Source organism: Musca vetustissima, unplaced genomic scaffold, assembly GCF_032173495.1.
Source record: "Musca vetustissima isolate MV318-11 ecotype Yass unplaced genomic scaffold, APGP_CSIRO_Mvet_v1 utg19106, whole genome shotgun sequence".
In the NCBI taxonomy this organism is placed as follows: Eukaryota; Metazoa; Arthropoda; class Insecta; order Diptera; family Muscidae; genus Musca; species Musca vetustissima.
This window is the reverse complement of record NW_026888029.1, coordinates 17,431-31,320: the sequence shown is the minus strand read 5'-3', so window position 1 is coordinate 31,320 and position 13,890 is coordinate 17,431. Positions and strand designations below refer to the sequence as shown.

The 13,890-nt window shown below is 34.7% G+C and overlaps 2 protein-coding genes across 2 annotated transcripts; both read right to left on the bottom strand.

The window, feature by feature from the left end:
* Positions 1 to 1,025: 1,025 nt before the first annotated feature.
* On the bottom strand, positions 1,026 to 3,076 carry LOC133335859 (neprilysin-4-like). Its single transcript, XM_061544153.1, has one exon. It carries the CDS (start codon positions 3,074 to 3,076, stop codon positions 1,028 to 1,030), a length of 2,049 nt encoding a protein of 682 aa, XP_061400137.1. The 3' UTR covers positions 1,026 to 1,027.
* A 6,443-nt stretch (positions 3,077 to 9,519) lies between these two features.
* LOC133335858 (endothelin-converting enzyme 2-like) lies at positions 9,520 to 11,607 on the bottom strand. The gene has a single exon (XM_061544152.1). The coding sequence runs from the start codon at positions 11,605 to 11,607 to the stop codon at positions 9,520 to 9,522; it is 2,088 nt and encodes a 695-aa protein (XP_061400136.1).
* Between the last annotated feature and the right edge of the window lie 2,283 nt (positions 11,608 to 13,890).

Below are 13,890 nucleotides of genomic sequence, written 5' to 3'. Positions count from 1 at the left end.
TGAGGACTAAAATAGGCGTGGATTTTTTTAAAGCATATTTTTGAGGACTAAAATAGGCGTGGATTTTTTTAAAGCATATTTTTGAGGACTAAAATAGGCGTGGATTTTTTTAAAGCATACTTTTGAGGACTAAAATAGGCGTGGATTTTTTTAAAGCATACTTTTGAGGACTAAAATAGGCGTGGATTTTTTTAAAGCATATTTTTGAGGACTAAAATAGGCGTGGATTTTTTTAAAGCATATTTTTGAGGACTAAAATAGGCGTGGATTTTTTTAAAGCATATTTTTGAGGACTAAAATAGGCGTGGATTTTTTTAAAGCATATTTTTGAGGACTAAAATAGGCGTGGATTTTTTTAAAGCATATTTTTGAGGACTAAAATAGGCGTGGATTTTTTTAAAGCATATTTTTGAGGACTAAAATAGGCGTGGATTTTTTTAAAGCATATTTTTGAGGACTAAAATAGGCGTGGATTTTTTTAAAGCATATTTTTGAGGACTAAAAGTAGGCGTGGATTTTTTTAAAGCATATTTTTGAGGACTAAAATAGGCGTGGATTTTTTTAAAGCATATTTTTGAGGACTAAAATAGGCGTGGATTTTTTTAAAGCATATTTTTGAGGACTAAAATAGGCGTGGATTTTTTTAAAGCATATTTTTGAGGACTAAAATAGGCGTGGATTTTTTTAAAGCATATTTTTGAGGACTAAAATAGGCGTGGATTTTTTTAAAGCATATTTTTGAGGACTAAAATAGGCGTGGATTTTTTTAAAGCATATTTTTGAGGACTAAAATAGGCGTGGATTTTTTTAAAGCATATTTTTGAGGACTAAAATAGGCGTGGATTTTTTTAAAGCATATTTTTGAGGACTAAAATAGGCGTGGATTTTTTTAAAGCATATTTTTGAGGACTAAAATAGGCGTGGATTTTTTTAAAGCATTGAATAGACCACAATTTAATTTTTTGTCAAATTTTTATTTATTTTAAAAAAAAAAATAAAAAAAAACTTTTTAAAAAATATCTCCCTTTCAATAAATTTCACATTTCTTCTCCGGGTTCATTTTACTACCCACCGGGCAATTAAATTCCTTAGAGAATTCGGCAAAATTCGACAGTGGACCTAAAACTCTAAATTTATCCGGAACATGTATATCGATAGCCATCATTGTTGAACGCAATTTCGAATAGAAATCGGAACACCATAAATAACCATAACTGGTAAAGAACAATTGACGATAATTGAATTCGTCCATGCCGGGGAAGGATTCTAAATTTCGTTCCATTTCCTTGCTGTTGTCATACCAATAGAGATAGGCATTATAGGCCAAGCGGACACCACTGTTATCGGCAATATTTTCATCTTGATTGGGCATTTCGGATAAATGTTGACCGGCATAAATGAAATCCTTATATTGATGTATTAAACATTCGGAACGTTTTTTAAATTGTCTATCGGAATTCGAGTCCCACCATTTACGATTATTACCCAGAGCATCATAGGTACGACCATCACCATCAAAGCCATGAATGAGTTCATGGGATAGCAAGGCTCCAAGGACGCCAAAATTGAAGGCATTTGGAAAGGCGGCAGACCAGGCATAATTGGGTTGTAGCATAGCCACAGGAACCTTAATCGTGTTCTCTACATAAATATAGGCCGGGGTGGTAGATAACTGTTCGCCATAATCATTTTGTCGTGGAGTATCGCCGATATTGCTACGATCATAGATGGCATAGGACGAAAGCATCTTCTTTAAGTTTCCCAAATAGTCCTCACTATCAAATTCCAATGGTCCTAGGATTTCTGAGAAATTTGTATCCTTGAAGGAAACAATTTCCACTTGCATTTTCTTTAGCTTTTCCAAGGCATATTGCCGAGTCTCTTCCGATAACCAATTCAAATGGGGCGATTGTAGTTGTTTGTGAAAGGCCGCCTTGATGTGAGTAAACATCTCCTGGACCCCCTGCTCCGTTTCAAGGCTATTGTATTTGCGATAAACCATATTGTCGAAATTTTTATGGAAATATTTTTTCATACGTGTCAGACAGGTATCTTCCAGTTCGTTCTTGGTTTCGGGTATATCCATAATGAAGGCATTACTCAGGCGATAGAAAATGTAGTTGGCCAGGACTTTTTTCGGGGTGGTTTTCAAAACTTCCAACAGATTGTCCATGTAATCATCGTCGGTGTAAATTTTCAATGAAGGTAAGGTACCCACTGCAAGTTTTACATAGTGCTTTATATCAAATTGTGAGGCGAATTTCTCTTGGGCCTCGTCTAGGGTGCGCAGAACATAAGTTTCACTTAACTTGTCGCCAGCATGTTGATCAAACATGGCCTTGGCAATGGATCTTTCAAATTGTAAAAATTCCGTTGCTGTTGTCAAGGCCACATCCTCCGCAATGCCAAGAAATTCCGTTAATCTACCCGCATAAGCTGGTGGTAGTCGTTCAAAAAGCACATCCGCATTGGGTCCCACATATAACTCCCGGGGTAAATCGAAATCTTGTTCGGAAATATATAAACGATTCACGGTGTTGTTAACAAAATCCGTTGAAAATTCCAATTGCATGAGAATTCCAAAACCATATTTATAGGCAATTTTGCCCACTACCTCCAGCCAGTCGAATTCCGCCTCCTGCCATTTATCACCCACCAAGGCTGGCATTTCACCAAATTCTTTAATAATCTCCTGCAGCTTTGCCGGGTACTTCTCTGCCAAATCTGTTATTTGCAAACATGAGCGATAATAACTTTTCACTTTCCGATCCGCATCTGAGTCATCCTTATCATCGGTATTTAAAATTGTTTTGATTTTCGCATCCAATTTACTTTGCAAGGTCTCCAGCAGTCCAGTACCCGGTTCGCCCAATGTGGCCGGATTATAGGTAGCATAATTACCACAGACATAATCATAGAAATCATCACAAGGATCCACAGTTTTATTCATGTATTTCAATAATTCCTCAGCTTTAGTTTTACGTTCGGCAGCTTCATTTTTGTTTTGTACCGGAGAGCTATGTATCTGCCACACACAAAGTAGCAGCGGAAGAAGAACGCTTAAGCGTATTAACATTGCGTTTTTTTGAAATGTGTTCGTCTTGAAACTAAATCGGAAACTGAATTCAAATTTGCAGTGATTGTCTTTTAAAACACATCTTGAGCCGCTGATTAGAATTGCACTTTAACACCCCGCCTCAATTCATAAACAAGTGAACCTGTACAATACTTTGTGTGTGTGTCCGATATTTTGATGATTTGTTTTGTTTGTTCTGGGTTTGCTGATATGATTTTGATAATATAACTCATTTCTGAGTTCAGTTGCATTTAACTGTGTTATCGCACTGTTTTGTGCTATAATAACCTAACCTAACACAGATCACAATTTTTGCATCGATCGCATTTCTTTGCTTCTGATCATTTCTGCAATAAATGAACTTTTAATTATTTTTTGTTTGCGATTATCATCGGTGGTCTACATTACATCCCATAGTCTAACTCAAACATACCACATATGGCAATGGACAGATTTTGTCTCATATTATTTAAATAACCTTTTACAAAATGAGGTATAAAATTGAAAATCTACATAATAAAACAAAATTGTAGCTTAGTGATTGCATTCAGGCACCACTGTCCTCGCTTGTCGATATCTGCTGCCTGCCCTTATAAGGTACCTACCTACCTCTCGTTGGCTACTTACCACATTTGTCAGCCGGCTTCAACTATGATCCGAACGGAAATGAGTAGCGGACGGAGAGGGATCGTATAAACATTGGAATTTGCGACCGCCTTGAACCGAAGTAAACAAATTTGAGTTGTTTTCAAAATACACTGAATTATCTTTCGACATTCACAAACATAGGTCGTTGTGCTATAGTTTTGTATCTCTTCTGAGTCTGATTCTTTCTTGACTAATGCAGAAACCAAATGCTGATACGATTTTTGATAATTTTCATGCATTTGACTTTAATATGAGAAATTTTTCATTGAGTGAAATACTTTTGGCATATAGGGCCTGTTTCCGTACTAAAAATGTTGGTAAAATGTTTACAATTATAAAGGCAACAATTAAAAACAATTTCGATTAATAGAAGATTCTTTTAAGCTTTGGTAAATTAGAATATGCTCGAATACTTCACTGCGAAAAATGAATGTTTAAATTTTGATCTGCAAATAAGAAGGTAATAGCTCGAAGAGATCATTTCCCGTTGCCCGTTGCAACCATGACAATCCTAGATACTACCATTAAAAGTTGATAAGGCATATACCTGTCGTCCAAAAAGACCATACGATCTGCAAGCTATATAGAGTTCAACCATATAAACAATCAATAAAGATGCTCTGTTTTGTCTAATAAAATCACACGTTCCAAATTTCCGTTTTTATATTATGTTTTTATATATGTATTAGCTTTAGAATTACTACATATTAAGGATACGCAGTCGAGAAACTTTTAGACTTTTCCATTTTTACTTCTGTCGAAAAAGTCGACTTTTCTTTCAAAATCTTTCGATTTTGTTAAAACAGCTTAAAATAGTTTTTCGACGTTTACCGACTAATGCAAAAGCGTCTAAAGATGTATTTTGTATATGAATAAATTGGAATATGTAATTGTTAGAAAATTTGGGCTTTATGGCAATATATCAAGTATTAATGAAGAAAATCGATCTTGAAAAGTCGACTTTGCGATTTCCTCAAAGATCAAAAGTCAATTTCGTCTTTTAGAATTTTAAATACAAAAAGTCGATTTACATATCCCTACCACATATATCCAAATAACTATTAACGATCTAAGAAACCAGACCAGATAATATGAACCTTTAGCGGATTCCCTCTTAATTCGTGTTTACTTAGACATTCATGGCATAATCTTTGAGACAAACATATAACTACTGACCGGATCAATCAGAATAATATTTTATGGTATAGTGTTTTCACATCGACAACTTAATGAAAAATCAACGAAAAACGTCAAGAAATATTAAATAACATCGTTCTCCCGTATATTAGAGGTATTTGTCTCAACATTTTTAGCGATTCATCTAAAATTATTTTTAACATCACAGTATAGTATGACAGGACAATGAAAATGCCTAATATGTAGAGCTGGATCGTTCCGTAACGAATTAGTTCAAAGAAACTTTTCAGCAAAAGGAACGTTCGTTACTTCATGTCATGTGCTTGTTCATTTAGTTCCTTTTTACTCTCGTTCATCTAGTTCCTTTTGATCAAGTCGTTCCGTCCATGACCGTATTAACAGACGTGGGTCAATCAACGATTGAACTAAAACGTAGTATGGAACTGTTTTTCCATCGATGTTTTCCCATACATGAAAAATCAACGAAATGCCTCACCAAATATTGAATGACATAATTTTCACGTAATCTGCTTTAAAACGTTTATCTATTCTCAATATTTTTTAGTGATTTATTTTAAATTACTTTTAACATCACAGCATAGTTGGTCAGGACAATGAAAATACCTAAAATGTAGCGTTGTGTTGTTCCGTAACGAACTAGTTCAACGGAACTATTCTGGAAATGAAACGATCGGTACTTTATGGGTACATTTCGTTCCTTAGTTCCTTTTGATACCATCGTTCTCTTCATGGCCGCATTAACAGACGTGTGACATTCAACGATTGAACTAAAATAAATTATGGAACTGTTTTTCATCGATGTTTTTTTCATTAATGAAAAATCAATGAAACGCCTCACAAATTATTTAATGGCATAATTTTGATCAAGTCGTTCCGTCCATGACCGTATTAACAGGCGTGGACCAATCAACGATTGAACTAAAACGTAGTATGGAACTATTTTTCCATCGATGTTTTCCCATTCATGAAAAGTCAAATGTCGCCCCAAATATTGAATGACATAATTTTAACGTAATCTGCTTAAAAATGTGTATTGGAGGTACTATTCTCAATATACTTTTAACATCACAGAATAGTTGGTCAGGACAATGAAAATATCTAAAATGTAGAGTTGAGTAACGAACTAGTTCAATGGAACTATTCTGGAAATGGAACGATGGGTAGTAGATGCTCCTTATTTCATTCATTAGTACTTTTTGATACAATCGTTCCGCTCATGACCATATTAACAGACGTATGTCAATCAACGATTGAACTATAATATAGTATGGAACTGTTTTCCCATCGATTTTTCCATTAATGATAAATCAACGGAATTATTGAATGACATAATTTTCCTTAACGAACTAGTTCAATGGAACTATTCAGCAAAAGGAACGATCGTTACTAGATGACCGTTTATTTCGTTCTTTCAGTTCATTTTTACTTTTGTTCATTTAGTCCCTTTTGCTACAATCGTTTCGTTCATTGGTCGTATTAACAGACGTTTACCAATGAGAGATTGAACTTAAATGAAGCAGGGAACTGTTTTTCCATCAACGTTTTTTCAATAATGAAAAATCAACGACACGACTCACTAAATATTGAATGATATTGTTTTCCCGCAATTTTCTCAAAACGTACATTTCTTCAGTATAGTATGACAGGACAATTGGAATATCTAAAATGTCAAGGGAACGATCGGTACTAGGTGCTTGATTTTTTCGTTCAACTAGTTCCTTTTGTTTCAGTCCAGTTCATTTTTGATCACGTTCACCTTTGATCCAATCGTTCAGCCAGATCGTTCTATTCATCGACCAAATTAATGACGTGTCGTAACAATAAAAGATTGAACTAAATGGAACTATGTGAACTAAATGAATGATCTAGTTCATTTTGTGTAGCGAAAGATCGAAGAGCTTCAGGAATGAGTTTGCCGAACTTTACTAGCATGTCGTGGGATCTTTTTTATGAGGGGTATGTCAAAACATGGATCTATACATTTCTGAGGAGATGTTGGATACTCACCAAGAACACGGAATGCCAAATTACAGCCACATCGACCGGAAAATGCACCTGTGAATATGAAAATACCTGAAATGGAGGAGAAAAAAAATATTTTAAATCGTTTTTGTTGGATACTTGTACAGAGATAACATAAAATAGACATTTTTAGGAGATTGCGCCATCGAGAGAATAATGGCAACAATAACTAAGCAAGGGCCACAACCACTGTGAAAATGAGGCGGGATCTTTGCTTGAGGGCACTGTAAAGTCATGGACTTATATCGAGAATAGTTTTGCGAAGAAGTTTTTTACTAACAACTGTCAAACTAAAGTCAAATAATTAAATAATATGACATACTAAAAAATAGCTACACTTACTAAGTAAGGGCCTCCGCCACTGCACAGATGCGCTGAATAGTGTGTCCGACTATAAAACGATGGCTAATGAGTTCGAATCCCAAGGTGATTCTTGAATAGTTGAGGCTTACAATCCCTACCAGGTGAAATACATCATAAGCCCCCTAAACAATTTCAGCAGTGATACATGAGCATAACACAAACTAGGAATTTCGGGAGGTAGTACCATCACCAAAAAAATTGCAACACTGCTTCACCTAAACAAAATTCAAAATTCGAAGGTATGAAGCTTAAATCGCCCTCTAGGTGAAATACATTCGGAGCCCCTTAAACAATCTTAGCATCGATAAATGAGGATAACACAAACTAGGATTGTCAGGAGATAGCGCCATAAGAGTAGATATTTCTAAGCACAAATAGATGGCAGCCCCATTACTTATGACAGGCTGTAGAAGAACAGTGAAATGGTTAACGAAATTAACGCAAAATATAATCGTATAAGATGGCAATGCTCTGTGGAAGTTCCATGTTCACGAGAGGAGTGACAGGAAAAGAAAATGTCAAAATATATATTCACCATCTACGAATTCTTGGTGCCCTATGAAATGATAAATACCTAGCAACGGCTCTGCTTAGTTTTAACATGGCACAGCCAAGGCCTAATTTGATCCCTCTTTCATCTCAATTGTGGACACTGACCTCCCAGCTGTGCCACCTGGGGTATTATACATGAATTTGACTGCGGATTTATGACTAAAGAGAGAATGAAATATCTCGTCTGCATATTCACTCCAGTAGATGAGCGAATTGCTATAATACGAAGTCCTTTTTTTATTTTCTCTGGCGGAAGTCAACAATGAGCAGACCAAAGACATATTTTACGGGTGCCTAAAAACAGCGCAAGAACGCTGTTCTGGCCATGACACTCAATTTTTTCCTTAAGATTGTAATGCAAAAATCGTAAGGAAAAATATTGTTGTCCCCACCGGAAAATTCAGCATCCATGAAGAAACATCCAACAAAGGCATGAGGTTGATTGACTTCGCGGCAGCAGAAAAAAATGGTAGTTAGCAGCACCAGATTCAATACGCAATGCGAGGGAAACTGAAAGATGAGAATCAAATTTTCTACAAAAAAAAAAAAAAAAAAAAAGACAGCGCGAGCTAATCGAGACATACAGGCGCCAGAATGAAGTCCGGAAATTTTACCTACGAGTAAAACACCAAACCGAAGGCTTTGGTGCAGGTACCTCCTCCTCCTGAAGAAGGAAACCTGGTTACAGATATAGACAGTGTGTTGAGGATCTAGAAGAAGCATTTTGCAAAGCTTCTGGTATAAAGTAGTATCGGTGAAGAAGATACCCCAGAACCAATAAGAGATGATGGTATATATTTAAAATTCGGAGAAAGATAGTTTTGACCAACAGATACTACTATGGTCTGAGTAAGCAATTTGAGAACAATTCTACGGGACGAACTGCGTCGAAGGTGAATATCGCTGTCGAATTAACAACGAGTTGTACCATATATACTCGGATATCGACATACTCGGACGTATCGAGCTACAGGGACTACGTTGGTTAGGTCATGTTGTGAGAATGGATGAGGATACCCAACTCAAAAGCATATAAAAGCGAATCAACTTATGGTTCACGAAGAGGGGGAAGGCCACGAATCCAATGGAAATAACAAGTGGAAGACACCACTTCGGAACATGGTTTTTTTCAAATTGGAAGAACTGCGCACAAGAACGACGCACTTGGAAATCTGTTTTAAGCTCCAGATAGTTAATCAAGTAGGAATTCTAAAAATTAACAGTTAGGCATTATAAACATGGAACTTTGGAGCAGATTGAAAATTCGACTAAAGCTTTCAAAACATCGTAAATGAAGCGATTCTGTTGTATCGGGACAAATGCCAAAATGTTTTCGAGATATCTAATTTTTTATCCGATATATCGTAGGACTTCTAGGAATATGTGTGTACAAATTCGAAAATCTTTCTTCTATAGAGATTCCCCTATTTGGGTAATTTAATTGTAATATAATCTTATGGATCGCCGACGAATATTTCGAGGTACCTTATGAAGGGTCATCGATTTTAGAAATGTGAAACTACAAATTTTATTTATATTATACATTTTATTTGTTTAAATATTAACGGAATTAAAACAGAATTAACTTATTTTATACATTATTATTATAATTTACACAATATATATATATAAATATATAAATAAATTAAAATAAATACCTTATATAAAGAAAATCTAAAAAAAAACTAAATAAAAAATGTCTAATATATTTCACATTTATCTGCAGGATTCATATTACTCCCCAGGGGACAATTAAAAGCCTTAGAAAATTCCTGTAAATTCGATAAAGGTCCCAATACTCGAAATTTCCCAGGGACATGTACCGCATCTATGGTAGAATAATAGGTGGGTTCATATGCTGAACACCATGCCTGACCGTAACCTATGAAAAATAATTGTTCATTGGTATAATTAAGGCCCGTCAATATTTCTTTACTCTCCACTTGAGGATCTGAGGTCTTCGCCTTTTCATACCATTGCCGATAGGCATTGAATGCAGCCCGTATTCCACCATTATCGGCTATGTTTTCCGCTTGCAATTTCATCATGGGTAGCTGGTGGCCATCTTGCAGGGTGTAGCGATGATATTGTTGCATAAAACAATTGGTCCGCTTTTGAAACTCGCTGGTGCAATGGGGTTGCCACCAATTGTGACTATTCCCCTGGGCATCATATTTCCTGCCGGCATCATCAAAGCCATGTAACATCTCATGGCCCACGAAAACTCCAAGGGTACCAAAATTCAAGGCATTCGGGTAGGCCGAGGCATAAAGATGGTATTGATAAAGTAAACTAACGGGAATTTTGAGTAAATTTTCTATGGGTGAATAGGAGGGTACATAGGAGGCAGCATAACCATCATCATCGGGTTGAGGTGGGCTATGTACCGCCGAACGGGTTAGATTACCCTTCAATCTCTGCAAAGCCAAAATGTTCTGCAAATAGTTGTCATCACTTAGCTGCAGCTGGGAAAATTCTTCGGTAAAATTATTCGCCTCAAAGGAGAGTATGGAAAAACGCATTGCTTCGAGTTTTTGCAGGGCATATTCACGTGTACTCTCCGCCATCCAATTGAGTTTGTCAGATCGCAATTGTTGTTCGAAGGCGGATTTTAATTCATGCCACATAAATTCCACGGCAGGCTTCATATCCTCTCGAATGTAATGGCGATAGAACATATTATCCATTTGTTTATAGAAACGCTCCTGAGTTATGGAAACACAACTCAGTTTCATATCTTCGGCATCTATGGAATACGGCAGTTCCAGGGTACTAAAATATTTATAGAAAATATAATTGGCCACAACATGTTGGGGAGTATTTTGTATAGCCTTCAGAGCCTTTTCCAAATATTGATGATTTACATAGAGCTGGGATGGGAGGAAATCCAAAGCCTTTTCTAACAAGGAAGATATATTTAAATCCGCCTTATATCTCTCCATGAGCTCCTCCAAGCTCATAAGTTCCTGATAAATTTCACTGTTCTGCAGGCCCAAATGTTTGTTGATTTTCCCCTGACTCAACTCAATTTCAAACTCCACAATTTCTTGAGCCACTTCATTGGCCAAGTTCTCCTCCACGCCGAGAATATTTTGCAGAAAAGCAGAAATTTTAATCATATAATAAATTTTATGTTCCGCATAGCTTTCCTCTTTAAATAGATTAATTGCCGGCATGGCAAAATCGGGTTCCATTATGGCCACTTGGGCCTTGGAATTATCCAGGAAATCAGTGATGACACCAATGCGTAATATTATCGATTCGCCAGTTGTATGGGCAATCTCCGCAATTGTTTTGGACCAATCGAATTCATTTTCCTGCCAAATGGCGCGCAACATGGCAGGCATTTTAGCCACACTATTTATGAAATCCCTACGCTGCTTAATACACATATCCTTTTTCGTCATCATATTAACACAGGATTTATAGAATTGTTTCAGTTGTTTATCCACCAAATTGTCGTTCTCTCCCTCTGCTTCCTGCTCCAGCAGTTTTCTCAATAACTCATCATATTTGCCCATTAGCAAATTAACATTAAGCATTGTACCATCGATGGAATTATTTTCCGTTGCCACTGCATAATTTCCACACGCAAATTCATAGAAATTGTCACAAGGATCCACGGAATCATTTAAGTAACTTTTGATTTCATTAATTTTATTTAAACGTAAATTGGTTTTTAGATCGAATTTTTCGTTTTCATTGAATGTTGAAGTAATCGGTGATCCTTGTATGGCATAACACGATAATATGTAGACGAATAAATATTTCCATAAAATTTCCAACATATTTTCCACGTGTATTGTTTTATATTTCAATTATTCTTTTCAATTTTATTTTCGCTTTTTTTAATTTATTTTAAATTTCCTCTCCCGCTCCCGTGTTTTGTTTAAAAAAAGGTCTTTGCTACTTTGTTGAAAAATTAATACTGAATCTATTTATTCGAATTGGAAATTAAATAATCCCAATATCAACTTGTTTCCATTCATTATTATCAGCTTTTAAGTGTACAGGCAATTCCGGATTTAGGTACGTGGCATGTGGCCGGTATTTCGCCATAATGATGATTGTGGTTAAACGAGGAAGCCGAAGCCTCAAAAAATAATTTTTTAAAAATCCACGCCTCAAAAAATAATTATTTAAAAATCCACGCCTCAAAAAATAATTATTTAAAAATCCACGCCTCAAAAAATAATTATTTAAAAATCCACGCCTCAAAAAATAATTATTTAAAAATCCACGTCTCAAAAAATAATTATTTAAAAATCCACGCCTCAAAAAATAATTATTTAAAAATCCACGCCTCAAAAAATAATTATTTAAAAATCCACGCCTCAAAAAATAATTATTTAAAAATCCACGCCTCAAAAAATAATTATTTAAAAATCCACGCCTCAAAAAATAATTATTTAAAAATCCACGCCTCAAAAAATAATTATTTAAAAATCCACGCCTCAAAAAATAATTATTTAAAAATCCACGCCTCAAAAAATAATTATTTAAAAATCCACGCCTCAAAAAATAATTATTTAAAAATCCACGCCTTATGAAAGCCTCAAAAAATATTTTTTTTTAAAAACCACGCCTCAAAAAATATTTTTTTTTAAAAAACCACGCCTCAAAAAATATTTTTTTAACAAACCACGCCTTATGAAAGCCTCAAAAAATAATTTTTTTAACAAACCACGCCTTATGAAAGCCTCAAAAAATATATTTTTTAAAAAAACCACGCCTCAAAAAATAATTTTTTTAACAAACCACGCCTTATGAAAGCCTCAAAAAATATTTTTTTTAAAAAAACCACGCCTCAAAAAATAATTTTTTTAACAAACCACGCCTTATGAAAGCCTCAAAAAATATTTTTTTTAAAAAAACCACGCCTCAAAAAATAATTTTTTTAACAAACCACGCCTTATGAAAGCCTCAAAAAATATTTTTTTTTTAAAAAACCACGCCTCAAAAAATATTTTTTTAAAAATCCACGCCTTATGAAAGCCTCAAAAAATAATTTTTTAAAAATCCACGCCTTATGAAAGCCTCAAAAAATAATTTTTTAAAAATCCACGCCTTATGAAAGCCTCAAAAAATAATTTTTTAAAAATCCACGCCTTATGAAAGCCTCAAAAAATAATTTTTTAAAAATCCACGCCTTATGAAAGCCTCAAAAAATAATTTTTTAAAAATCCACGCCTTATGAAAGCCTCAAAAAATAATTTTTTAAAAATCCACGCCTTATGAAAGCCTCAAAAAATAATTTTTTAAAAATCCACGCCTTATGAAAGCCTCAAAAAATAATTTTTTAAAAATCCACGCCTTATGAAAGCCTCAAAAAATATTTTTTTAAAAATCCACGCCTTATGAAAGCCTCAAAAAATAATTTTTTAAAAATCCACGCCTTATGAAAGCCTCAACAAATATTTTTTTAAAAATCCACGCCTTATGAAAGCCTCAAAAAATATTTTTTTAAAAATCCACGCCTTATGAAAGCCTCAAAAAATAATTTTTTAAAAATCCAATGAAAGCCTCAAAAAATAATTTTTTAAAAATCCACGCCTTGTGTGGGTCCTCAAAAAATAATTTTTTAAAAATCCACGCCTTATGAAAGCCTCAAAAAATAATTTTTTAAAAATCCACGCCTCTCTATTAAGGCCTCAAAAAATAATTCTTTAAAAATCCACGCCTCTCTATTAAGGCCTCAAAAAATAATTCTTTAAAAATCCACGCCTCTCTATTAAGGCCTCAAAAAATAATTCTTTAAAAATCCACGCCTCTCTATTAAGGCCTCAAAAAATAATACTTTAAAAATTCACGCCACTCTATTAAGGCCTCAAAAAATAATTCTTTAAAAACCCACGCCTCTCTATTAAGGCCTCAAAAAATAATTCTTTAAAAACCCACGCCTCTCTATTAAGGCCTCAAAAAATAATTCATTAAAAATCCACGCCTCTCTATTAAGGCCTCAAAAAATAATTGCCTAAAAATCCAGGCCTCTCTATTAAGGCCTCAAAAAATAATTGCCTAAAAATCCAGGCCTCTCTATTAAGGCCTTAAAAAATAATTCTTTAAAAAAT

Coding starts and splice junctions, on each gene's coding strand:
- LOC133335859 (XM_061544153.1), bottom strand. CDS start 3,076: ATGTTAATACGCTTAAGCGTTCTTCTTCCGCTGCTACTTTGTGTGTGG.
- LOC133335858 (XM_061544152.1), bottom strand. CDS start 11,607: ATGTTGGAAATTTTATGGAAATATTTATTCGTCTACATATTATCGTGT.